The sequence below is a fragment of the Vigna unguiculata genome, chromosome 8, assembly GCF_004118075.2.
Source record: "Vigna unguiculata cultivar IT97K-499-35 chromosome 8, ASM411807v1, whole genome shotgun sequence".
Lineage (NCBI taxonomy): Eukaryota > Viridiplantae > Streptophyta > Magnoliopsida > Fabales > Fabaceae > Vigna > Vigna unguiculata.
Genome location: NC_040286.1, coordinates 32,527,009 through 32,552,005, shown reverse-complemented (window position 1 = coordinate 32,552,005; position 24,997 = coordinate 32,527,009). Strand labels below are relative to the sequence as shown.

General features: G+C 27.3%; 4 protein-coding genes across 5 annotated transcripts; all 4 read right to left on the bottom strand.

The window, feature by feature from the left end:
* Positions 1-1,729: 1,729 nt before the first annotated feature.
* On the bottom strand, positions 1,730-3,016 carry LOC114195126. The gene is made up of 5 exons (XM_028085517.1): positions 2,861-3,016; positions 2,612-2,767; positions 2,321-2,374; positions 2,014-2,160; positions 1,730-1,918 (listed from the first exon to the last, which is right to left on the bottom strand). The coding sequence occupies exons 1-5, from the start codon at positions 3,014-3,016 to the stop codon at positions 1,730-1,732; spliced, it is 702 nt and encodes a 233-aa protein (XP_027941318.1).
* Positions 3,017-6,950: 3,934 nt separating this feature from the next.
* On the bottom strand, positions 6,951-9,240 carry LOC114195524. Its single transcript, XM_028086028.1, has 7 exons — positions 9,052-9,240; positions 8,864-8,950; positions 8,573-8,767; positions 7,931-8,095; positions 7,743-7,796; positions 7,440-7,586; positions 6,951-7,343 (listed from the first exon to the last, which is right to left on the bottom strand). The coding sequence occupies exons 1-7, from the start codon at positions 9,196-9,198 to the stop codon at positions 6,972-6,974; spliced, it is 1,167 nt and encodes a 388-aa protein (XP_027941829.1). The 5' UTR covers positions 9,199-9,240; the 3' UTR covers positions 6,951-6,971.
* Positions 9,241-10,687: 1,447 nt separating this feature from the next.
* LOC114195525 lies at positions 10,688-12,598 on the bottom strand. Its single transcript, XM_028086029.1, has 7 exons — positions 12,408-12,598; positions 12,208-12,294; positions 11,917-12,111; positions 11,669-11,824; positions 11,489-11,542; positions 11,180-11,326; positions 10,688-11,083 (listed from the first exon to the last, which is right to left on the bottom strand). The coding sequence occupies exons 1-7, from the start codon at positions 12,552-12,554 to the stop codon at positions 10,712-10,714; spliced, it is 1,158 nt and encodes a 385-aa protein (XP_027941830.1). The 5' UTR covers positions 12,555-12,598; the 3' UTR covers positions 10,688-10,711.
* A 6,185-nt stretch (positions 12,599-18,783) lies between these two features.
* On the bottom strand, positions 18,784-21,036 carry LOC114195597. 2 transcript variants are annotated; one of them, XM_028086116.1, is made up of 7 exons: positions 20,860-21,036; positions 20,669-20,755; positions 20,047-20,241; positions 19,796-19,951; positions 19,601-19,654; positions 19,301-19,447; positions 18,784-19,204 (listed from the first exon to the last, which is right to left on the bottom strand). In XM_028086116.1, exons 1-7 carry the CDS (start codon positions 20,989-20,991, stop codon positions 18,833-18,835), a joined length of 1,143 nt encoding a protein of 380 aa, XP_027941917.1. In that variant the 5' UTR covers positions 20,992-21,036; the 3' UTR covers positions 18,784-18,832. The 2 variants fall into 2 exon arrangements, with proteins under 2 accessions (XP_027941917.1, XP_027941918.1); XM_028086117.1 differs by lacking the exon at positions 20,047-20,241.
* Between the last annotated feature and the right edge of the window lie 3,961 nt (positions 21,037-24,997).

Genomic DNA, 24,997 nt, shown 5'->3' with positions numbered 1-24,997 from the left:
TGCGGTGTGGTGCTTGTGAGGGGTTGTGCACCGATTACATAACTGGTGCAGTGATGTGTGTGGCACAGGTTATGTAATGTGCAATTTGAAGAGTAATATTGGTTACGTAATCAATGTTGTGTGTGTGGGTTTGCGTTTATAGTGTTGGGATTCATATATTGCACCAAAAACCCTAATTTATTTATTTTAACATTTTACATAATTTTTATTTTTTTTAAATCATATTATTATTTTTTAACTATTTTTATAACATCAAACTACAAAATCATTCTTTTTTTGTACCAAAGATATTTTGGTAACTTTCGAATTCTATTTATTTTCACAATTTATTTTATCTATCACATCAATCAAATCTTTCACTAACTTTCATAATATTTATCTTCAAACACACTCACTTTACCCTCTAAATTCATTATAGAAGACACACATATTCATCACACAGGAACACAACCTAAAGGATAGGTTGGGAGCTAGACTACCGATTATTTTTTAATCTTTTCAATTTTTTAAAACTCTTTATTTTTTATTTTTAATATATATATATATATATATATATATATATATATATATATATATATATATATATATATATATATATATATATATATATATATATATATATATATTCATCCACTCAAATCCACACAAATTCATCTTCACACACTCTCTCAAATTCATCCAGACAAAGAAACACAACCTAAAAGATAGGTTAGGAGTTAGACTACCGATTTTTTTTAATCTTTTCAATTTTTATTTTGATAATGTCGTTTTCATTTTGATCAACGTTATATTTTGATAGTTAACTGCAACGTTGTTTTTTATTTTTAATATATATATATATATATATATATATATATATATATATATATATATATATTAAAAACATGTATTTAATTTTTTAAGTTATTTTAATTTTTAATTTTTAATTAAAGAAAACGTATCTGAGCTAGGGATGTCAACGGGACGGGTATGATACGGGTAGTAGCTCCCCCGTACCCTATCCGCTGGATAAATATCTGCCCCGTACCCGTACCCATATCTATCGGGTATCTGTTATGCGGGTATCCGCCTATTTCTTTCATATCCACGGGTATCCACGGATACCCGCAGATATTTACAAAATTATTTAAAAAAAATATTTAATCATAAATTTAAATAAAATAAAATACATCACTGTCATAAATTTTAAATAAAGTTTAAATAAACTCAAGTTCATACAAGTCCAAATAATTATAAAAATAAATATAAAATGACGTTCAACAAAATGAAAATTCTTTAATTAGTGTTTAGATAAAAAAGAAGTCCAATTTTTCCAATTAATTCCTAAAAAATAAACAAAATAAACAAATAATAAACCTCAATTACCACGTGCTAAGTATTCTTATTTTGATTCCATCATTTGACAACAAGCATACCATAAATGTCATTGTCCATTGTCTATATTGGATTTGATGTATATGCCCAATTTTAAATAAAAGAAAGAGAAGAATGTCAAGGGTGTACTTGGAAGAAGACAACCTACCAATACTTAGAAAAATGAAGACAAAATACTTTTTACTAATATATATATATATATATATGAGGGTAATTTTGTGAATTAAAGTTTAGCAGGTACGGGTATCCACGGGTACGGATACTATGATACCCCGTACCCCCGTCCCGTTAACATGTGGGTATCAAAAATACTCGTACCCACGAGTAGCGGGTATCTATTTTTAATATTCATTTCCTATCCGTTGCGAGTTGTATCAGGAAAATGTCCAGATCCCATTGGAGGGCTAGAAGAACCTCGAGGAGTTAATGTTCTTCCACCCCATCCTACTTTCTCTGCTGAATTCATGTTGGAGAATAATTTTGCTCGAAAATATCCAATATAAATATTGTTTATATATAACCACCAGTCTTTGTACACTGGTTCCTGAAAATGTATGTATACAAATTTTTGTCAAGAATAATACCTCATCTTCATGTATTATACAATATTACATAAAAAATGTATGCCAAGAACGTTACCTGACTAATAGAAGTGGAAAAATAATAAATTGGTCCACCATACACAGATGAATTTTGAAAAGATTCACCAAGATAAGCATAACTATTAGTGTGAACAAAACCTGGACATCGAACATTGTAGCATCCCGTCTTATGAAAATTGTCTGTCTGTATATGTTTTAACATCACATTACATTTTGAAGAAATGAAGCATTCATGTTTTATTTTTTTTCTTTTTTTACACAAATGTTTCCTAGTTAAAATAAAGTGAGAAATAATATTCATGTGAAGCAAAACTCGAAGTTGATGTTTATATAAATGTTCGTACCGTCCATGATGCATAAAAATGGGTTCGATTGTCACCGTACAAATCCGAACTCACCTATATTAGAATGTGGGATCAGATCATTGACACAAAAAAATCTTATAACGTCATCCATATAACGTCTGTCCAGAAAAAACCCCACGTTAATTATCTGACTTTTTTAACGTCTGCCCATTCCAACAAACGTAATTTAACGTTTTCTATATCATTAAATAAACACTAATTGAATAATTCTTTTTTTTTTGAATAATATTTACTAGAAAAAGGATATATAATAATAAAATTAAAACTTACCTGCCATCCAGCACTGATTTTGTTATCACCTCCATTTTGAACCCACACATGAGAAAGTGACATTTGACCCTTACTAACTCTTGGGTTATAAATGCTAGTTCTTCCTTTAACTTCATAATATGGACCGAATTTTGAAGAAACACCTATTTCTGCAACCTGCAAAGTTCAATAGATTTAAATATCAAATATGACCTAATTTGTAGAAATAAACAAGGAAAAATTGGAATTCAGTTTAAGGACACAACATACGTGAAGACCAGAGACATCTTTGGTAAAAATACTGCTATTTCGTAGTTGTTTTTCTTGAATAAGATCTTCTTTGGTTGTTCTCCGAATAGGAATTGTGTCTTTAGGACATTCGTCTTTATCAAATCCAAAGAAGAGTGTACCTAGTAATTTCTTCATACTTCATTTTTCAATTGGTTTTCGATTGCTAGGGTTTTTCTGCAATTAAACAACGAAAGCATATATTGAAATTATAAGAAGATGCATTCAAAGAAAGATTGAAAGTTAGATGCTACTCAAAGTATATATGTACTTTTAATTTATGATCCTTTAATAAAGGATGATCAAACGCCGGTTGTCTATTAATATCAATGCAGTCAACTGTGTCTCCATGTTTTGTCTTCATCAGCATTTAAAATACAACAACATAAAAAAAATATCAGTCACCATAATCACATTAGATTAACCTAAAGAATGTAACAGGAAATTTTATTAAAAAATTAAAAATACATGAATAGTTTTAACGGGAGTCTTGTTAACGAGCTTTAGTTGGCGTTGTAGCTCTATATCTTCTGTGAGTGTATCTTGAATACAATGAACCCTAGGATTTGCACCACTGCTCACCAAAACCAAAACAAAGATCAATGTCTTCATCATTTTTTCAAGATTGTCAATTACTTTTTGATTCTTATGTTTCTCACTTGTGATAAAATAGTATTTAAACGGAATATTAATGTTTTATATTTATTAATTAGAGAAGTAAAGTTAAATATTTAATATCATTAACTATTAAATCTATTATAATATTTAATTGTAGAAAAAGAAAATTCTTAAAATCTTTGATAACGATAATCAGTTAGAAACGTTTTAAATATTTAATAGCATTAAATATCATATTTATTATAACATCTAATATATAGTAGAAAAAACAAAATTCTTACAATATTTGCTAGAGATAATATGAAAACCATAAAAATGAGTGGTATCAGAGTCTCATTTGAAATTTGAACTTATTAGTCACCTGCATTCGAGCCCTCCTCGTTTCCCATACTTCTGTCCTTACCATGAGTGCACAATGTCTTATACATGAAGGTGTGGGTTAGTGCTCAAAACCTAAGTGATAGTTTAAGTTTTACATTGAGTAAAAATGAAAAATTTGAGTACCATATAATTAAAAAGGAATAAAATAAATTGTTTTAAAAAATAATAAAATTAATTAAAAAACTTTCTTTAAATTTTGTTTACTTTCCCCCATTTTCATTTTGTAGCATTATCGATTTTATTTTTCATCCCATAATTTTTTTAATATATTTCACTTTTTTCTAAAAATATTTAAAATAAAAATAAGAATGATTTTTTTTTCAAAGATAATAAAAATAAAAATAATTAAAAACTTGTTATAAAATAAAGGTAATAAGAGAGAGAAGAAGAAGAGGAAGAATAGAGGATAAGAGAGTAAGAAGTAACTTCTGTTTGTATGTGTGTCTTATTACTTATAGGACGAGTAATATTTATATATAAATCAAATAGTTAATACAAAATATTTCATAAAGAGTAATCGATCATATCAATATCAATTATATGAGTAATTATATCAAATCAATAGACATTAATTCATAACAAAACTAAAATTATGTTTTTTTTTTGTTATTTGCTCTTTTAGTGTCTACTCGACCGCTTACATTGCACATACTTCATCTTGAAAATACAACAAATTGTAAAAATATTTTTTGTGTCTACTCAACTGCTCGCGACGCATAACACTCCTATTCAAAATATAAATATAAAAATCATAGAAATGTTTTGGTGTCTTATCGACCACTTCTTCTCAAAAGTACAAAATATAACAAATATTTTTAGTGTCAACCCGGTCACACACGTCACATGACACTTATTTTCAAAAATGTCATAAGATAACTTTCAAAAATTAAATAATTTAATCAAACTTATTACTTATTTTACAAAGAACTACATAACCATGATTTCTTATTTTTAATGAAAATACATAAGACCAAGGTTAATCATTGTTAGGTCCTTTTCACTCAAAAAATAATTTTGTTCAATATTTTTTTATTTGTGGAGAATGTAAGTATTTAAAATAAACACGTCTCTTTTGCAAATTAAATTAAAGATACCGCCTTTGGGCGGACGCTGTAGGGTACTAATACCTTCCATAAGCATAACCAACTCCCGGACCCTAAATTTGGTTTTCACAGACTTTAATTATTTTATTTTTATGGTTTTCCATAGTTTCATAGTTTTCCAGAATAAACTAAGGTGGCGACTTAAAATCTCATTTTCCAAACCAATTTCTTTTTAGTTTGTCGTCCTGTCACGATTTAGCTTGTGACACTCATAAACTCATTGCTTTAAGGTTTTTAGTCAAGAGTGATGTCAATTCCTTATGTGTAGGTTGGACTCATGCTTATGCGTGTTGTATCTCCATGATGATCCTCTTGAAAGATCCAACAGTTAGAGATCTCACATAAACTAGATTTAAGATAAAATTAATATAGAACATACATAAACTAGATTTAAGATAAAATTAATATAGAACATAAATTATTATTTATTTATTTTTCAAGACTAACATTTGTTTCTACATGTTTTCGATAAAACTATTCTAACAACTATTTTCTTCTTTTTTTTATTCATTACTAGATATTTTCTCTTATTTTTTTCATTTATTTCACTCTATTTTTAATAAATATAAATTTACTTTGTATATTAACTTAATAAAATTATAATATCTTCACCTACTAATATATATAATATCATATTTATTTAGAAAATGTGTATACACAAACGCGACAACTTGTGTATTTATACTAGTATTTTATAAAAAAAAATACCTAATTCAATTTATATTAATATAATATATATTACATATAATTTTGAAATCCCCTACAATATAACTAAGCTCTGCCACAATCAATAACAGAATACACCTGTTCAATTTTGCTCTTCCTTGATCTTGACAAGCCAAGATCCATGTAATTAATTCCAATCTTAAAAGATCTTGATGAACTCTAGTTATTTCCTTCAATGTGCACCAAGAATGCTTTGTCTTAGTCTTTCCCATAATTCAATTTCTGAATTTCGTGATCACGGAATACTAGCTTTCATGTTCAAATATAGTTGTTATGAGAATTTTAATCGATTCTATTATTATCCTAATTAGTTAGGTCTTTAATCTTAGATTATTAGCCTACCTGATTAATTGTTCAACTTTTCAGCTACCTTTTAATTTTTTTCGCATCATATTGATTTATAATAGATTATGCATAAGTTAAGATGATTATGTATGTGTTTTACTCTGACCTAATTCTAATCTACCTTGGTTTCTACCCTAACCATAGGAAGATATGCATGGCATGGACATCATAAAAAACACAGCTCTACCATTCGAACACAAACATACAAATAACACTCCTAGTCCAATACTCTAGGGCAACAAGATCGGGTATGGGTAATATATTTATATTTAGTTTATATTATATTTTATATTTTCTTTTGTAATTTTGTTTAGATTTCATTTTAAAATCTGTAAAAAAATTTAATACTATCGGTATATCTACAAGTTTTTTAAAATCTGTAGATATTTTTTAAATAGGTATCCAATATGGAATGAGACGAGAGGTAGCAAATCAAATTTCTATTGTCAAACACATTTTTTTAGTTTACATTGAAATAAGAACATGTCAAATAGTGCCAACAACTCAAATACTAATGTGAAACATGTTTAACACATTAACAAAATTTAACGTAACTGGATTAAGAAAACTAAACGAATTCCATTTTCGTTCTTAGAAATTAAAAAATATCAATTTAAGCACCCTACTTCGACCTAACTTGGTTTTATTAGTTATTTTTACTTTCACTTATGTTAGGAGGCTACCTCTTATCTATATAATTATTTTAGTGTTGGATTAGAGTTTACTAGATTAACTCTAATATTTTCTTTATTTTTATCGATACAATATTTCATTAGTTAATTACAATCATTAATGTAGTGAATTTTTTTAATATTAGAGTATTAGAATTGTTGACCAATATGAGAATGGTAAAACAGAAATCATTTGAAATAAATAATAACAATATTTATTTTTGAAGTTCATATCAAAAAGACAATTAATCAATCACCACAATTACCACCTGGTCCTCCATAAAATATAGAATTCTGAAGGTTTTCTCGAAGATTATCATAGTAAAAAAGATTATAACAATCAGGTTTATCGACATATTTTTCTAGTTGGTAGTGTTTAGGTCCATAACTTTTTTTTGACGTATTTCTATAAGCTATTAGCCTAAAATAACTTGCATGATTAAAGTCCAATACAGAAAAATGTCCAGATCCCATCGGAGGACTAAGAGTACCATGAGGAGTTACTGTCCTTCCACCCCATCCTACTTTATTTGCCGTAGTCATGTTCGAGAACAATTCGGCAGGATAATATCCGATATAATGATTTTTCACTCGTAGCCACCAGTTTTTGGTCAATGGATCCTGAAAATGTTTGTACACAAATTTTTTTTCAAGAATAATATCTCACATGCATGGAACACACAATATTACATGAAAAATGTATTCCAAGAACATTACCCGAGTAATAGAAGTGAGAAAATCAAAAGTTGGTCCACCATAAGAAGATACAATTGTAAAAGGTTCACCCAGATAAATAGCATCATGAGTCTGAACAAAACCTGGACAGACAAGATTGTAGCATCCCGTCTTATGGTAATTGTCTCTCTGTAAATGTTTTAACATTACATTAGATTTTGAAGAAATGAAATATTCATGTTTCTTTTCTTTTTCTTTTATAGAAATGCTTACTAAGTTAAAAGAAAATGAGAAGTATTCATGTGAAGCAAAACTCGAACTTGGTGTTCATATAAATGTTCATACCGTCCATGATGCATATAAATGGGATTCATAGTCACCGTACAACTCCGGACACACCTATATCAAATTGTGATATTACATAGGTATTGTTTTCTTTATCATCAAATAAACACAAATTAAATAAATTTGTTCCAATAATATTTACTGAAAAAGGTATATAATAATAAAATTAAAATAAAATTAAAACTCACATGCCAACCGAGACTGATTTTGTCGTTAGTTTCTACAGGTCCGTTTTGAACCCATAAATGAGAAAGTGATATTTGACCCTTAGTGACGAACGGTTTATAAACGCTATTTCGTCCTTTAACTCCATAGAATGGACCATATTTTGAAGAAAGAGCTATTTCTGCAAGCTACAAAGTTTAATAGATTTAAATATTAATCATGATGTAATTTACAAAAAATAAAGGATTAAATATGTTTTTATTCTCTTAATTTTTAGTGAAAGTTGAAATTATTTGATCCAATTTAGTTATTCAACTTTAAGACAGGGTGAATTTAGTCCTCTTAACTAAACTTTGTTAAGTTTATTTAGTGTGTTGAATGCGTTTTATGATAGTTTATTGGCTAACATTTAAGTAAAAATGTGTGAAACGGTATAAACAACTCAAATGATATCATGGAACACATTTAAAACATCAAGTAAATTTAATAAAAATCGGTTAAAAGGACGACTAAATCCACACAGCTCTAAAGTTGATGGACTAAATTGGATCAAAGTTTTCAAAATGAATTAATTCTAATTTTCACTAAAAGTTAAAGAATAAATACATATGTAACCCAAAAATAAATCATGAAAATTTGAAATTCACTTGGAGGAGAAGACATACGTGAACACCAGGGATACCTTGAACAAAAATACTACTATTTAATAAACTTTGTTGGCGAATGAGATCTTCAATTTTTGTTCTCCGAATAGGAACCGTTCCTTTTGAACATTGATTTCCATCATGTCCAAATATGGATCTATTGGGTAAATTATTCGTACTTGATTTTTCGGTTGGCTTTTGAAAACTTGGTTCTCTCTACAATTAAACAAGACAAACATACATTAAAATTAGAAGCAAATGCAATCAAAGAAAAATTGAAAGTTTGATATATTCAAGGAAATAATTACATACCTGTAATTCATGATCCTTTAATAGAGGATGATCAAATGCTGATTGTTTGTTAATATCAATACAATCAACAATATCTCCATACTTTGTCTTCAAAATTTAAAATATAATAAACATAAAAGATTAATAATCTATATAATTATATGATACAGCAATGTATAAAGTAATTTTACTAAAAAAATGTAAAATACATGAATAGTTTTGATAGGAGACTTGTCAACGAGTTTTAGTTGTTCTTCCAATTTCTTATCCCCCTTAAGTGTATCTTGAATACAGTGAACTGTAGGGCTTGCACCACCTATCACTAAACACAAAACAAAGATCAATGTGTTGATCATTTTCTCACAAATGACAATTGCTTTTGGTACCTCCCTTGCAAACTAGAGATAAGAGGAGTATTTAAAACCGAATAGTAATGATTTCCATTTATTGATTAAGTTGATTAGTCAATAACATTAAATATCATTAAGTATTAAATCTATTATAATATTTAATTGTAGAAAAAGAAAATTCTTAAAGTCTTTGATAACGATAATCAGTTAGAAACGTTTTAAATATTTAATAGCATCAAATATCATATTTATTATAACATTTAATATATAGTAGACTTAAATCCATTTATAAGATAATATGAAAACCATAAAAATGAGTGGTTGATAATTCATAGGATTGAGTTAGACTTAAATCCATTTACTTAATATGGTATCAGAGTTTTATTTGAAGAGTCTTATTTGCACTAGCGGTTCTTGATCATAAATTTTGGAGAGAAGTCAAAACAATATACTCAATATTAAGATGTCTTTCGAAGAGATAATATGAAACCTCTCACCTGCGCATGTAATTATTCTCATCTTAAAAAATGAACAAACTCTCTAATTCAACAATTGAAGTTTTAGTATCATCCTTCAAAATAGGTGAAGAATTCAAAATATGTAAAGGAAGGATCTGTCTTGTTTTCATTTTCGTGAATATCTAGTTTTATCATTTTTAAGAAGTGAATCTATTCTTTTATTTTTTATCTATATACCTCTCTTTTTTAAGTTTAATTTTTTTTTGTCAAAATATAATAAAAAATTAAAATTTAGGGGGCCCATGGCAGAATCACTTGTCACATTAATTACCTTCTAGACATGCACCCAAATCATTTACTTGATTATATATTTGTTTTGGCTCACATTAGCTAGAGCTAGAGTTATGCACGATAAGACATATGAGTATTATTTATTTTGATCTGACCCGATTTGTCAAAAATAAGTCGGGACACCTATCGTAATAAAACAAGTTAAAATTTGTGACATGTCCCAAGGATAGGTTGAGTGCCAGCCTACAAAATTTTTTTAATTTTTTAAAATTCTTATTTTTATTTAAAATATATATATATATTAAAAATATTTAATTATGTATATTTTTTAAATTTTTAATTAATTAATGTTTTCAATTAAATAAATTAAAATAATTTGTACAATTACATAATAAATTACTTTATTATAATTAATAATTAAAATTTAATTTATAAGAATTTAAAATTTCAATTATAATAGTATCTTATATTTACATCCTTAAAAAATATAATATAAAATTTTTAATCGTTTAATTTATTTTTATTTTAAATTTTAATTGAAAAAAAGAACGTATCTGCGGAGCGCATTAGAATTCATAATGACGTTTTCATTTTGACCAACGTTATATTTTGATAGTTAACTGTAACCATTCTTATAGCATATTTTTTTTCAATATCCAAATATCAGAATTATTGATCAAAATAAGAGAATCATAGAAATTTAAAATCATTAGACATATTGATAATAATAGTACTTATTTCTTTGAAATTTATAACTAAAATGTAACTGATCAATTACTACAACTACCACCAGGTCCTCCAAATTGAATACTATAATCCACAGATTTATGAAGATTACCATAGTAACTAAGACCAAAACACTCAGGATTGTCTATGTACTTTTTTATTTGATGTTTTTTAGGTTCATTGTTTTTTTTGGATATATTCATATAAGACATGCGTATGAAATAACATGAATGAAAAAATTTTCTATCAGGAAAATGTCCATATCCTATCGGAGGACTAGAAGAATCTTGAGGAGTTGATGTTGTTCCACCCCATCCTACTTCATCTGCCGAATTCATGCCGGAGAACAATTCTACCGGAAAATATCCAATATCAACATTGTTTACATATAGCCACCAGTTTTTTGACACTGGGTCCTGAAAATGTATGTATACAGTTTTTTGTCAAGAATAATACCTCACCTTCATGTATTATTCAATATTACATGAAAAAATGTATGACAAGAACGTTACCTGACTAATAGAAGTGGAAAAATGATAAATTGGTCCACCATACACTGATATATTCAGAAAAGGTTCACCAAGATAAGCATAACTATTACTGTGAACAAAACCTGGACATCGAACATTGTAACATCCCGTCTTACGAAAATTGTCTCTCTGCATTTTTTTAACATCAGATTACATTTTGAAGAAATGAAGCATTCATGTTTCTTTTCTTTTTCGTTTTTTACACAAATGTTTCCTTAGTTAAAGTAAAGTGAGAAAATAATATTGATGTGAAGCAAAACTCGAAGTTGATGTTTATATAAATGTTCGTACCGTCCATGATGCATAAAAATGGGTTCGATTGTCACCGTACAAATCCGAATACACCTATATTAGAATGTGGTATCAGATAGGTATTGTTTTCTATATCATTAAATAAACACTAATTGAATAATTCTTTTTTGAATAATATTTACTAGAAAAAGGATATATAATAATAAAATTAAAACTTACCTGCCATCCAGCACTGATTTTGTTTTCACCTCTACTTTGAACCCACACATGAGAAAGTGACATTTGACCCTTACTAACTCTTGGGTTATAAACGCTAGTGGTTCCTTTAACTTCATAATATGGACCAAATTTTGAGGAAACACCCATCTCTGCAACCTGCAAATTCAATAGATTTAAATATCAAATATGACCTAATTTGTAGAAATAAAGAAGGAAAATTTGGAATTCAGTTTAAGGACACAACATACGTGAAGACCAGGAACATCTTTGGTAAAAATACTGCTATTTCGTAGTTGTTTTTCTTGAATAAGATATTCTTTTTTTGTTCTCTGAATAGGAATCGTGCCTTTAGGACATTGGTCTTTATCAAATCCAAATGCGAGTGTACCTAGTAATTTCTTTATACTTGATTTTTCAATTGGTTTTCGATTGCTAGGGTTTTTCTGCAATTAAACAACAAAAGCATATATTGAAACTCTAAGAAGATGCAATCAAAGAAAGATCGAAAGTTAGATGCTATTTAAAGTATACATATATACTTGTAATACATGATCCTTTAATAAAGGATGATCAAAAGCCGGTTGTCTATTGATATCGATGCAGTCAACTGTATCTCCATACTTTGTCTTCAGAGTTTAAAGTATATAACAAACATAAAAAAAAAAATATGAGTCACCATAATCACATTGGATTAACCAAAAGAATGTATCAGGAAATTTTATTAAAAACATATAAATACATGAATAGTTTTAATGGGAGGCTTGTTAATGAGATTTAGTTGGCGTTGTAGCTCTATATCTTCTGTGAGTGTATCTTGAATACAATGAACCCTAGGATTTGCACTACTGCTCGCCAAAACCAAAACAAAGATCAATGTCTTCATCATTTTATCAAGATTGTCAATTACTTTTTGATTCTTATGTTTCACACTAGTGATAAAATAGTATTTAAAACTCAATATTAATGTTTTATATTTATTATTTTGGTTAAATATATTTTTCACCCTTAACTTTGAATAAGAATGGATATTAGTTCTTCTTTATAACTTTAAACTTCTTGTTCTCATATGATAGTATTTGAGTCTTATTACTTAGAGAAGTAAAGTTAAATATTTAATAACATTAAATATTATATTTATTATAACATTTAATAATAGAAAAAACAAAATTCTTAAAGTGTTATAAAGATAATATGTTAGAAACGTTTTAAATATTTAATAGCATTAAATATCATATTATTATAACATTTAATGGTAGAAAAAACAAAAGTCTTAAAGTGTTTGATAAAGATAATATGTTAGAAACGTTTTTCCAATTATCATTATTGTTGTCCATAAAAATTTTCAGAGATGATATATTGTCTCTAGTAATATCTGTCGCAACCGGGATTGGAAGAGACTGGAGAAAACCAAAAATAAGGAGTTATCACCAATATTTAATAAGGAAATATTGAAAAAATTAATAAAAAAAAGTTAGTTTATTAAACCAAATTTTTGAATTCGGGCGTTTGTTACATATATAGGAAAAGCATTAGCATTATACGGCAGCCATCATAAATATGGTTGTCCATAATTAATTGAGAATATTATTCATAATTTTAAAATATTAGTCTCACCCTAAAATAAATAAAAGAATAATTTTTAAACATATATTATTATTTTAAAAAATTAATTGTCATTATTATTGTTATTATTGTGTAAAGTTTGATACAAGAAAAATATTTTCTTTTATTTAGCTGGATTAAAATGGATTCATGTTTTGACGTATCTTTAGGTATAAGGGAGAATTTGAGTATTTGAGTTACACAGTTCTTGCATAGAAATAGTTGTGTATTAATAAATATAAATTTCTGTTATTTATATTTTATTAAAAAAATATGAACAATCACGGCCCAAAAATCATGAAAAGAATTAATAGAGATGTACGTCCAAACCAATTTATTAATTTATTTATGTATTTTTTTTCACTATTGTTATTTTAATTCTTTGAATTTTAAAAATCTTTTGTTTAAGCTAAATATTAAGATGACAAGATATTTAAATTAACTCATTCAATATTTTTAAATATTATTATAATTTTTTATTTAAACAAAAAACCTGATTTTAATTGTTATGAAATATTTAATCAAATTATTATGATTAAATTTTGTACCTTTTCAATTTTAGAACAAAGATTTAGATTATAAGTTGTCACAACCTACAACCTATAAGGCTCTAGAAAATAGCTTAAGAGTAATATTATCTAAAATGAAATATGAATATTTTTTTATTCAAGTTTCATATAAAAAAAATATCACCATCTATGTACACAATTTTTTTCTCCTTTTCTATCTGATTTTATAAAATCTCATAATCTTTTTTTAAGACCAGAAGGATCCTAATGTAGAGCAGAATGATTTTATCTGATCAAAATTTTATTATGAATAATTTTATCTTTATCCATTTTCTTGAGTCAATTTTTAGAGGTTCTACATGCATGGAGATAGTGTGTCTACAGGTTACTCTTTTGGGATCAAGATGGATCTTTGTTTCTTTAATATTATAAGGGTATGTTTAAATCTTTGATTTGAGGTTTTTTTTATTTATAAGTGTTATGTGTCTTATGAGAGTGAGAGTTTTTGGAGTTTAGCTTAAGCCAAAAAAACTTGATCTAGGTAAGGGAAGCGAGTTCAATCTATGAATGTACCATAAGATAGATAATCTGATTGCTTAAGTGACTTGGTTACTAATGTTGAACTTATGCAAGTTTGATATATTTGATTGAAATTTATATGTTTGAATTGAGTGTGGTATGTTAAGTAAGTTCGTAGTCTAATTTTAGGTTGATTCACCCAAATTTTGGTTCAGTTGTATATTATTCTGACTAGATATATCACTTTTGACCTAATAAGGGATGAAGAGAAAAAGTCGATGTAAGCCAATTTGATCAATGGATACAAATCTTAAAGGGGGCAAGCACTTATGTAGACTCGTGAAGTAGGTGTAAAAAATTTTAAGTATGAAAAATTACAAAGGTAAAAATTGTAAAAAATAAAATAATTTGAGTATTTAGGTGAAATGATTTGATATATAAATTCAAAAAAGTTATTTTAATATATATATATATATATAAAAGTTGTAATTAAGTTTATTTACTAATTTGGTTTCAAATTGGAAATGACAAAATTAAATCGTTTTAAAAAATAGGAATACTAAATTGAACCAAAAATTTAAATAGTTGACTAAATTGAAAATAACTATTATCACTGTCACATGTCACAACTGTAAATTGTCATGTGACGCGATGATAACCTAACATGTGACATTTTATATATTTTTAGAAAAAAAATTAAAAATAAAAAAATTAGAAAAAGATTGAGAATTTCACGGCTTGACACGTATCACGTACGGACAGACACAGTACTCCAACTTAATGGAAAAGACCAAATTGAACATTTTTGAAGGGATTGGAGGACTAAATTGAATCAACAACTAGAGACCAAATAGAACCAAACTAAGAAATTAGGGAACTAAATCAGTAATTAATCTTTATTTTTTGTGTGATTTTGATCAAGTGATGTATTATAAATTTTTTAGTGTACAAAAAAAATTCATTAGAGTGTAAAAAATTGAAGTAAAACATACATTTAAAATATTTTTAATTTAAATATTTATTTTCTTTTTATATTTTTTTAAATATTTTTAGTTTTTATAAACTAATTGAAGGTCAAAAGATGAAAAATTTATCTTAAATATCAATTATTAGTAGTACTTTAATATTTGTTCTTTGTATGATTTTGATGAAGTGATATATTATGTTTTTTTAGTGTACAATAAAAAAAGGATTTCATTAGAGATTAAAAAATTGAAAATAACATACATTTAAAATATTTTTTATTTAAATATTTATATTCCTTTTTTTTAATAAATATTTTTAAGTTTTATCAACTAGGTAAATTTAGTAAATGTTTTAGTTCTCACAAAATTCTATTTGGTATTTTAATTTGAAATGTATAAAATTATAAATTTTTTCTAAAACTTTGATATTGAAGAAAAAAGAATTCCTTTTAATATTGAATATTTGATAATATTATAATTTATTTATCGTAATTTTTTATTATTTTATAAAAGTTAATTAATAAATATTGAAACAATAAGAGACGGGATTATGAGTACAAGTATATACTCATTACCTGCTGAAGATGAGGGTGAAAAAAAATTGACATTTTAACATGGAGATGAAAATATATTTTTCTTTGAAGATATATATGAGTAGGGATGACAAACCGCTGATATCCGCAGATAAAATCCGTGACGGATAGTTACTACTCGCGGGTAATAAATACTTGCGGGTAGCAGATAGCGGGTATTTTAATACCCGTTTATAAATGGGTCGAGTACGGGTATCATACTATTCGTACCCGCGGGTACCCGTTATCCGTAAAAAAATAAAAATAAAAATAAAAATATATTTTATTAAGTTAAATTTAATTAAAATTAAAATTAACAGTATATTTTATTATGTCAAATTTAATTATAATTATAATTATAATTTAATTTATATTTTATTTTTAAAATTTATATTAAAAAATTTATAAAATATTTTTTTTAAAATATTTGCGGGTATCGGGTATCCACTGGTACCTGTGGGTTTTAAAAATATTCGCGGATATTTGTTAAGCGGATACCTAACGGGTAAACGAGCAAGTAGTGAACGAATTTTTTTTTTTGCGGGTCGAGTTACGGGTAGACATTATCCGTGTCCGACCCGACCCGTTGTCATCCCTGTATATGAGACAGTGAAACTCATTCTATCCTCATTTCTATCCATTTGCTATCTCCCTATAGGACAAAGGTTAAATGTAACACTAAGTTAATAAAAATTATTTATTTATAATATATTTGACACTAATTTTTTTTCCCTTAATCATAATACCATTCCCATTTAATGATTATTTTTGAATTATAATTAAATTATGAGTAATATGTTTTTTTCCTAAATTATTATAAAAACAATGTGTATTAATTTTAAATTTGATAAAATGTAGAGATAAATAAATATAAAATTTAATTTAAATATAAAATACAATTTTTAAAAATAATTTGAGAATAAAATACATGTTTAATCCTTCTTTAAATAGATGAATGAATTATACTGTTTAAAATTAAGTTCATGCGTATGCACACCACACGATGAAATGCAGACGAAGAAATAAGTTTTTTTGCAGAATGACCACAAAGGTCATATGAATTCATGGTTTAATTATATAAGCATTCAATAGGTTAACACAAAGGATTACTTATAATATTCTAATTTTGTTTCTTTCAGAGGCAGTCAGTGACCAGATTGGTTTCTTGATCTCAAGAGCTAACTAGTTTAATAGTTGTAGATATAGCCTATTAATGTGGTAATCTAGGGCAGTTTAACAATTGCGTTGTCATTTCGACGGTTATCACAAGCCATTTATTAGTATTTATGATGGTATCTTATATTTTCATTCATAAGTTACGATAATATTATCACATATTCGATATTAAAATAATAAGTTTTTTTTTTCAATATCAAATATTTTAAAAAAATTATAATACTATATATTTTAATTGTATACATTTTAAATTAGAGAACCAAATAAATTTCATCAAAACTAAAATATTTATTAAGTTTGCAAACACTAATATGACTTACTTATTAAAAATTAAAAATATTTTAAAAAATCTATAAAAGAAAATCAAATATTCAAATTAAAAAAAATGTTTATTTACTTTAATTTTTTAAATTCTGATGAAGTCTCTTATTTCCTACACTAATAAAAGTTATAAATCATTACTTTATCAAAATCACACAAGAACAAAGTTTAAGCTAATAATAGTATAATTTTAACATAGATATTTAATCTTTTGAACTTCAATATATATTGGATGGTGATAAAAAAAATCCATGACAATTATATTAAATTATTATATTATAGCAAATACAATTTATTTATACAATTACAATGATAAAATTACACGTATGATAATGACTTAGAAAATACAAATAATTATATAAAAAATATCAAAATAGTATTCTACGTGATCAAAATAAACAACAAAATAAAAATATTAAAAAAAATGGTCAAATGTGTATCATAAAAATAATTTGAGAGACCATATAATAAGATGAGAAATAGCTTAGAGATCTAAGAAAACTTTTCAAGTATCAACCTAATCTGTTGATAGGTAACGAAAGATGTTTTAGCGAAATAAAAAAGTTCTTCAAGATGAGACAAAAATTAATAATAATAGAATAAAAATATTTTTTTATATAACCCAGTAAATGAAAAGTTTATGTTATTGAACACTTAAATTGATAGTGTTAAACATTTTCATGTAAAAAAAATATACAATAAATTAAAATATTTAAAAATAGTAGAAATATGCAAATGTGAGATATAAAAGATATTTAATTGTCATACATGATTTGAACATAATTACATAAAAGTTGTGATAAGACTTAAAATATTTTTGGAGATATACGAATGAATTTCATAACAAATTAAATAATTAAAATAAATAAAAAATAAAAAGTGTGTAGTATATATATATATATATATATATATATGATTATTAAATCGACTATGAATATTTTAATAATTTAAATATGGATGAATAATATGACGAGAAACAAATATGTAAATCTTCATGTCATGTTCAATTGAAAAAGTAAGATATTTGTCGATCTCATCCCTAATCAATACAAAAAATTTTCATAAAAACGAGAATGGATTTATTTATCATCCATGACCTTACACATCTCCTATTAGCTCTAAGTCAAAGATGAGAAACGTGCTTGGACTTGGTCAAATGAAAGGAAGATATCTCAAGGAGCAGAGGAAATCTTAAATCATATAATATTTATCTTATATGACTACTCGGTTCCGTAAAAAAACAATAGTAAAATCTGACGACTAAATTAGCTTCTTCTCTCTTTTTTTTTTTCGATTCCCATGACCAAGTCGACATGGTAATAGTGTTGCGTCGGGTATATTTTAGTGTTGCGTTAGAGTTTACAACCATTTTTCCAGCAATTTTTTTAATATTGAAATATTATAAATATTGATGAAAATATGAAAATGGTAGAAAAAGAAATCATCTGAAATAATGATAATTAATAACAATATATATTTATTTTTTAAAGTTCATACTAATCAAGGTCCACAATTACCGCCGGGTCCTCCAAATTGAAGAAAATGATGAAGACTTTCACGAACATCACCGTAGAATCTAAAACCAAAACAAGTAGGTTTATCAATGTATTCTTCTACTTGGTAGTGTTCAGGCCCAGAATTTCTCTTTGATGTATTTCTAAAAGAGATCTCTCTGAAAAAACTTGCATGAGCATAATTCAGATCAGGAAAATGTCCAGATCCCATTGGAGGACTAAGAGAACCCTGAGGAGTTAATGTTCTTCCACCCCACCCTACTTTAGTTGCCAAATTCATGTTGGAGAATAATTTTGCAGGAAAATATCCGATATCATAATTTTTTACATTTATCCACCAGTTTTTGGTCAATGGGTCCTGAAAATATATGTACACAATTTTTTGTCAAGAATAATACCTCACATGCTTGTATGGTACAATTTTACATGAAAAAAGTTATGCCAAGAACATTACCTGATTAATGGCAATGATAAAATCATAAATTTGTCCACCATAAGAAGATGAATGTATAAAAGGTGCACCAAGATAAATTCTACGATGAATCTGAACAAAACCTGGACATTGATAATTGTAGCATCCCGTCTTATAGTAATTGTCATTCTGTACATTTTTTAACATCACATTAGATTCTTAAGAAATGAAACATTCATGTTTTTTGTTTTTTACAATAATGTTTGCTAAGTTAAAATAAAGTGAGAAGTGATATTCATGTGAAGCAAAACTCGAACTTGATGTTGATATAAATGTTCATACCGTCCATGATGCATATAAATGGGTTCGATCATCACCGTACAATCCCGGTGAAACCTATATCAAAATGTGAGATTACACAGGTTTTTTTTTTTATATATATATATAGATATATAATAAAATAAACATAAATTAAATAATTCTTTTTCAAATAAAATTTACTTGAAAAATGTGTACAATAATAAAATTGAAACTCACTTGCCATCCAAGACTGATTTTGGCATTACCGTCATTTTGAATCCATAGATGAGAAAGAGACATTTGATCCTTACTAACTTTTGGATTATAAATGCTGTTTATTCCTCTAACTCCATAATATGGACCAAATTTTGAAGAAACGGCCATTTCTGCAATCTACAAAGTTAAATAAATTTAAATATTAATCATAATGTAATTTATAGAAAAAAAAAACTTAAAAAATTGAAATTCAATTAGGAGAGACACCATACGTGAAGACCAGGAACTTCTTTGACTAAAATACTACTATTTGATAATATTTTTTCTTGAATAATATCTTTGTTTATTGTTCTTCGAATAGGAACTGTCCCTCTAGGACATTGGTCTTTATCAAGTCCAAAGAGGTGTTTATCTTGTAAATTCTTGATACCTGTTTCTTCAATTGGTTTTCGAAAACTAGGTTTTTTCTGCAATAAAACACCACAAACACATATTAAAACTAGATTTAATTAGTTATATGGTATCTATTTTTGTTTATATATGTATTAGTTTGATATCCGCTTCTAAAAATGTATTAATCGAATTCTAACTTTTAAAAAAGTGTCTCAATTAGGTTTTTTTCAGAAAAAAAAATTATTAACGCTATTAACTTTGTTCATTCATGACTTCTACCACTAAATTTTAATGTAAGTATAAAATCTTAATTTTGTAAATCATTTTAAATATCAATACCGTTAATGACGTTAATAATTTTGTTATAAAAAAATCTAATTGAGACATCTTTTTAAAAGGTAGAACTTAATTAATACATTTTCAAAAACGAGTACCAAACTAACACATCTAAATAAAAGTGAATATCATAAGAAAAATATTAGAAAATTGATGTATATATACCTGTAACTTGTGATTCTTTAGTAAAGGATGATGAAACACTAATTGTTTGTTCATATCCATGCAATCAACAATATCTCCATACTTTGTCTACAAAATTTAAAATATAATAAATATAAAAAATTAGTCATATAATAAAATCGGATTCAAACGAAAGAAAGTATAGAACAACTCGTTAGAAGATTATAAAATACATGAATAGTTTTGATAGGATTTAGTTGTCGTTGTATTTCCATTTCTTCTGTGAGTGCATCTTGAACAGAGGAAACTGCAGGGTTTACAGCATTAATCACCAAATACAAAACAAATATAATTGTGTTCATCATTTTTTTAGAATTGCCAATAATTTTCCCGATACACCTTTCACACTAGAGATGAGAAAGTATTTAAAAGCCTTCATCATTACCAATAGCACTTATTTATTTATTATTGGGACAGGGAAAGTCAAATATTCAATAGCATTAAATATTGTATTTAGCGTAGCATTGTTTTTTCCGGTGTCTGACGTCATATGCCAGTTGAAAATAAAGCCTTTATAAATATTTACTAAAAATTATTGAAAAAAATATTTAGTAAAGATTAGTTTATGAAATTAAACATTTCAGTTTGTTGACAAAAAAAATCGTTACAAATATTTATTAAAAAATATTGAAAAAACCATTTTAGTAAAGATTAATTTGTGGAATCAAACATTTAAGTTTGTTGACTATAAAAAGTTGTTATAGAAAACAAAATTTGTTGGAAAATGATATTCTAACAATCAAATCTTGACAACAATATTTACAATTTGATGTGACATCTTTTCGAGAATTGATGTAATTTTATTAACTTAAATGTGTTAACTTGTTTTTGTGGTCAAATGGTATACACAATTCAATCAACAAAACAAAACATCGTGTAAGAGTTAAAAAAAAAAGTTAATATATCTTAGTTAGAAGAACTACATTCATTAATAAGTGAAGGACCAAATTGTAAGTCTATTTGTAAATCAACAAAGTGCTCTAGTGATGGCATCAAAGGGTGAAAAGTTTGTTTAACTTCAAAGTGAATGGTGTTAGTTTATGGACTTTGATTCTAAGTAAAAAAAAAGGGTAATTGAGAAGAAATACTAATAAATGGGAAGTTGTTAACTCTTTGGCAAGTTTACCAAATCGTTGAAGTAGTATTTTGAAAAGTCTGAAAATTGTTTTTCAAGAGATTTGCATGTGTTTAGTTAATTGTCTATATTAACTAATTCAAACTATGAATATAAACATGATTTTCAGAGTTAGTCACATATTTGAATGCTCGTGCTCGAATTTACCAGTAGTCACATATTGGGATGCTCATATTTGGATTTATCGAGTAGTAACATATTCAAACGTTCATACTTGGATTTACTGAGTAGACACATATTTGGATGCTCATGCTTTACATATTCGGATGCTCATGCTCATATTCACAAATTCATCAATAAAATATGTGCAAAAAATATTTTGTGCTTTGACTATATCGTGATAAAATTTGTTTGTAAATCAATAATCAATTTTTTTGGAAATTTGTCAGTAATTCATTTATTTTTACAAATTCGTTGGTAATTGTATTTTTATTTAACGAAATGTGTTATAAATTAATTGGATATGGGTGAGAAGAATATAACAAAAAGAGAACAAGGAGAATGAGGAGGATGAGAAGGAAAACAAAAGAAGAGGAGGAGGTGGCAATGATAGTCATGGAGGAGACGGTGAAAACGACGACAACAATAATAGAGGTTAAGGCGGTGGTGATGGACAAGTTGGAAAAGGAAGAGAACGAAGAGGAAGATGAGTCAAAGGCGAAAATGGTGGTGACAATAGTGGAGGAGGAAGAAAAAGAAAAGAAAGGAAAAAAGAAAGAAGAAGAGAAAAAGAAAAGAAAAAAGAAGTGAAGTAGAGGAAAAATAATATCAAATTGTGATATTTATCAACAAACTTCTACTGATATCCAAAATTCATGGGTCATTATATCCACGAAACCTATAAATTTAGGCCTTGATAATTACTAACAAATTTTTGTATTCATCGATAAAATTTATCAAATAACATTTTATCGACGAATTTTTTAACATCAATAAACTAACAATAATTTTAATTTATTAACAATTGATTACCAAGAAATTCTACAAGTAGTTAACTAAAAAAGATTATAAAAATTTAAATTTATTTATGTTTAATTATTTCTAACAAATTTCCGACTGATTTGGATATTTGAAAATTTCCATGAATTCATCTAATAGTTACATATATTATAAGGGTGGACAAAAAATTCAATTTTTATGATCCAATCCATTTTTTCTATGATCCAATCCATTTAATATCCATTCTATTAAAAATCCAATCCATTTAAAATTCATTTTATTAGATCTGGATATCAATCTAATCTACATTTTATATATTTTATGGATTAGATATTCATTCTCGAAATCTAGATTTTCAAAATAGATAATCCAAAATATCCAATCCACATTTTCACTTAACATTTTTTTGTTAGGTTAGGCTAAAGGTTGAGACAGAGTAGCCCAAATTTAGTCGTATTTGTTTGAGTTGGCGTGACCCTGTACAAAATTTGGCCAAATTAGGCCACATTCTATCAAGTCAGTCCTGATCGAGATTTGACCCAGTTGGTCCTGGACAAAATTTGGAAGTATTCAGCCAAATTTGTCAAATTCTTTGGTGTCAGCCATATGGAAACAAATTTGGATCCACATCCATTATTTGGATCCAAAATGGATGTGGATTAGATTTTCGATAGGGCTGACACCATAAAATTTGGCAGATTTTTTGTCGAGGCCAACGAGGCCAAATTTCACCATGGGATGAACTTGGATGACTTTTGAACGAATTTCGATCGGGGACGACATGACCAAATTTGGGCTAAGGTCGACTCGACAAAATTTCAGTTGAGATTGACTTGACTGGATTCGACAAAATTTCGGCCAGGGCCAATTTTGCCTAATACGACCAAATTTTGGCCAGAGTCGACTTGGCCAAATATGGCCACATTTGGGTCAAGGCTTGATCAGTCAAATTTCGGTCAGGATTGACTCCACTAAATTCGCCGGTCGGAAATTCGTCGGTCGGGACTGACTTGACTGAATATGGCCAATTTTCGATCACAGCCGAATAAGTTGATTATAGTCAAATTTCGTTCGGAACTTAGTCGACTGAATACGGCTAAATATGGCCAAGTGTCGACTTGATCGAATTTTGGTCATGACCAACTCGACTAAATTTGGCCAAATTTAGGTTAAGATCGACTCGCCTAAATATGACCAAATTTCGGTAGCGATCGACTCTGTCAAATACGACCAAATTCAGGCCAGGACCAACTCGGTCAAATTTTGGTCGAGGTCAACACGATCAAATTTTGACCAGAGCCAACTCGACTGAATTCGGCCGAATTTCGGTTGTCGTCGACTTAGTTGAATACAGCCAAATTTCGATCGTGACCGACTCATTTGAATATGGCCAAATTTCACCCTAGGCCGTCTCAGCCAAATACGACCAATTTTTGGTCAAGGTCAGCTCGGCCAAATCTCAACCGGGGTCAACTCGATTAATTCGACCAAATTTTGACTGGAGCCAACTAGGCTGAATACAACCAAATTTTGGTCGCGGTTGTCTCGGTCGAATATGGTCAAATTTTGTCTAGGTCGACTCAGGCCAGTGCAGACAGAATTCAGCCAAATTTTGTATAGGGTCATGCCAACTCAATCAAACACGACTAAATTTGGACTAGTCGGACTCAACTTTTAGCCTAACCTAACCAAAAATATAAACTGAAAATTTGGATTGGATATTTTGGATTATCCATTTTGAAAATATAGATTTAGAGAATGGATATCCAATTCATAAAATATATATTAGATTGATATCCATATCCAATAAAATGGATTTTAAATGAATTGAATTTTTAATAAAATATATATTAAATGGATTAGATCATATGAAAAATAGATTGAGTTATAAAAAATGGATTTTTTGCCCACCCTTGATTAGAATTTTGTGACACATTTCTTCGCATATTGAATGTCAGAACAGAAAACCAATAAAAAAATATTGCCTGCCAACATCTAAAAACTTTTCTAAAATCATGCATATAATGATAGCAGACATCTGAAAAAGCTTCAAATTACTGTTGTTGCATAAGGTTAGTTTTCCTATTTTCGGTAAAATAATGTCATTTCTTTTTCTTCTTTCGATCAATAAGAAGCTATTATCTGAAGAAGGATAAAAAACAAAGAAGAACCTTAGCTATACTGCAACCAGTAAACCAAAGCACCATTATTTTATGAAAGAATCAAGTATTTCAGTG

Coding starts and splice junctions, on each gene's coding strand:
- LOC114195126 (XM_028085517.1), bottom strand. CDS start 3,016: ATGAAGAAATTACTAGGTACACTCTTCTTTGGATTTGATAAAGACGAA. Junction 2,375..2,611: donor AAATCAGTGCTGGATGGCAG/GTAAGTTTTAAT, acceptor ATTCTAATATAG/GTGAGTTCGGATTTGTACGG. Junction 1,919..2,013: donor TTTCCACTTCTATTAGTCAG/GTAACGTTCTTG, acceptor ATACATTTTCAG/GAACCAGTGTACAAAGACTG.
- LOC114195524 (XM_028086028.1), bottom strand. CDS start 9,198: ATGATCAACACATTGATCTTTGTTTTGTGTTTAGTGATAGGTGGTGCA. Junction 8,096..8,572: donor AAGGTATCCCTGGTGTTCAC/GTATGTCTTCTC, acceptor TAAACTTTGTAG/CTTGCAGAAATAGCTCTTTC. Junction 7,344..7,439: donor TTCTCACTTCTATTACTCGG/GTAATGTTCTTG, acceptor AAACATTTTCAG/GATCCATTGACCAAAAACTG.
- LOC114195525 (XM_028086029.1), bottom strand. CDS start 12,554: ATGATGAAGACATTGATCTTTGTTTTGGTTTTGGCGAGCAGTAGTGCA. Junction 11,825..11,916: donor AAGATGTTCCTGGTCTTCAC/GTATGTTGTGTC, acceptor TTGAATTTGCAG/GTTGCAGAGATGGGTGTTTC. Junction 11,327..11,488: donor ATTTTTATGCATCATGGACG/GTACGAACATTT, acceptor AAAAAAATGCAG/AGAGACAATTTTCGTAAGAC.
- LOC114195597 (XM_028086116.1), bottom strand. CDS start 20,991: ATGATGAACACAATTATATTTGTTTTGTATTTGGTGATTAATGCTGTA. Junction 20,242..20,668: donor TAAAGAATCACAAGTTACAG/GTATATATACAT, acceptor GTTTTATTGCAG/AAAAAACCTAGTTTTCGAAA. Junction 19,205..19,300: donor TTATCATTGCCATTAATCAG/GTAATGTTCTTG, acceptor ATATATTTTCAG/GACCCATTGACCAAAAACTG.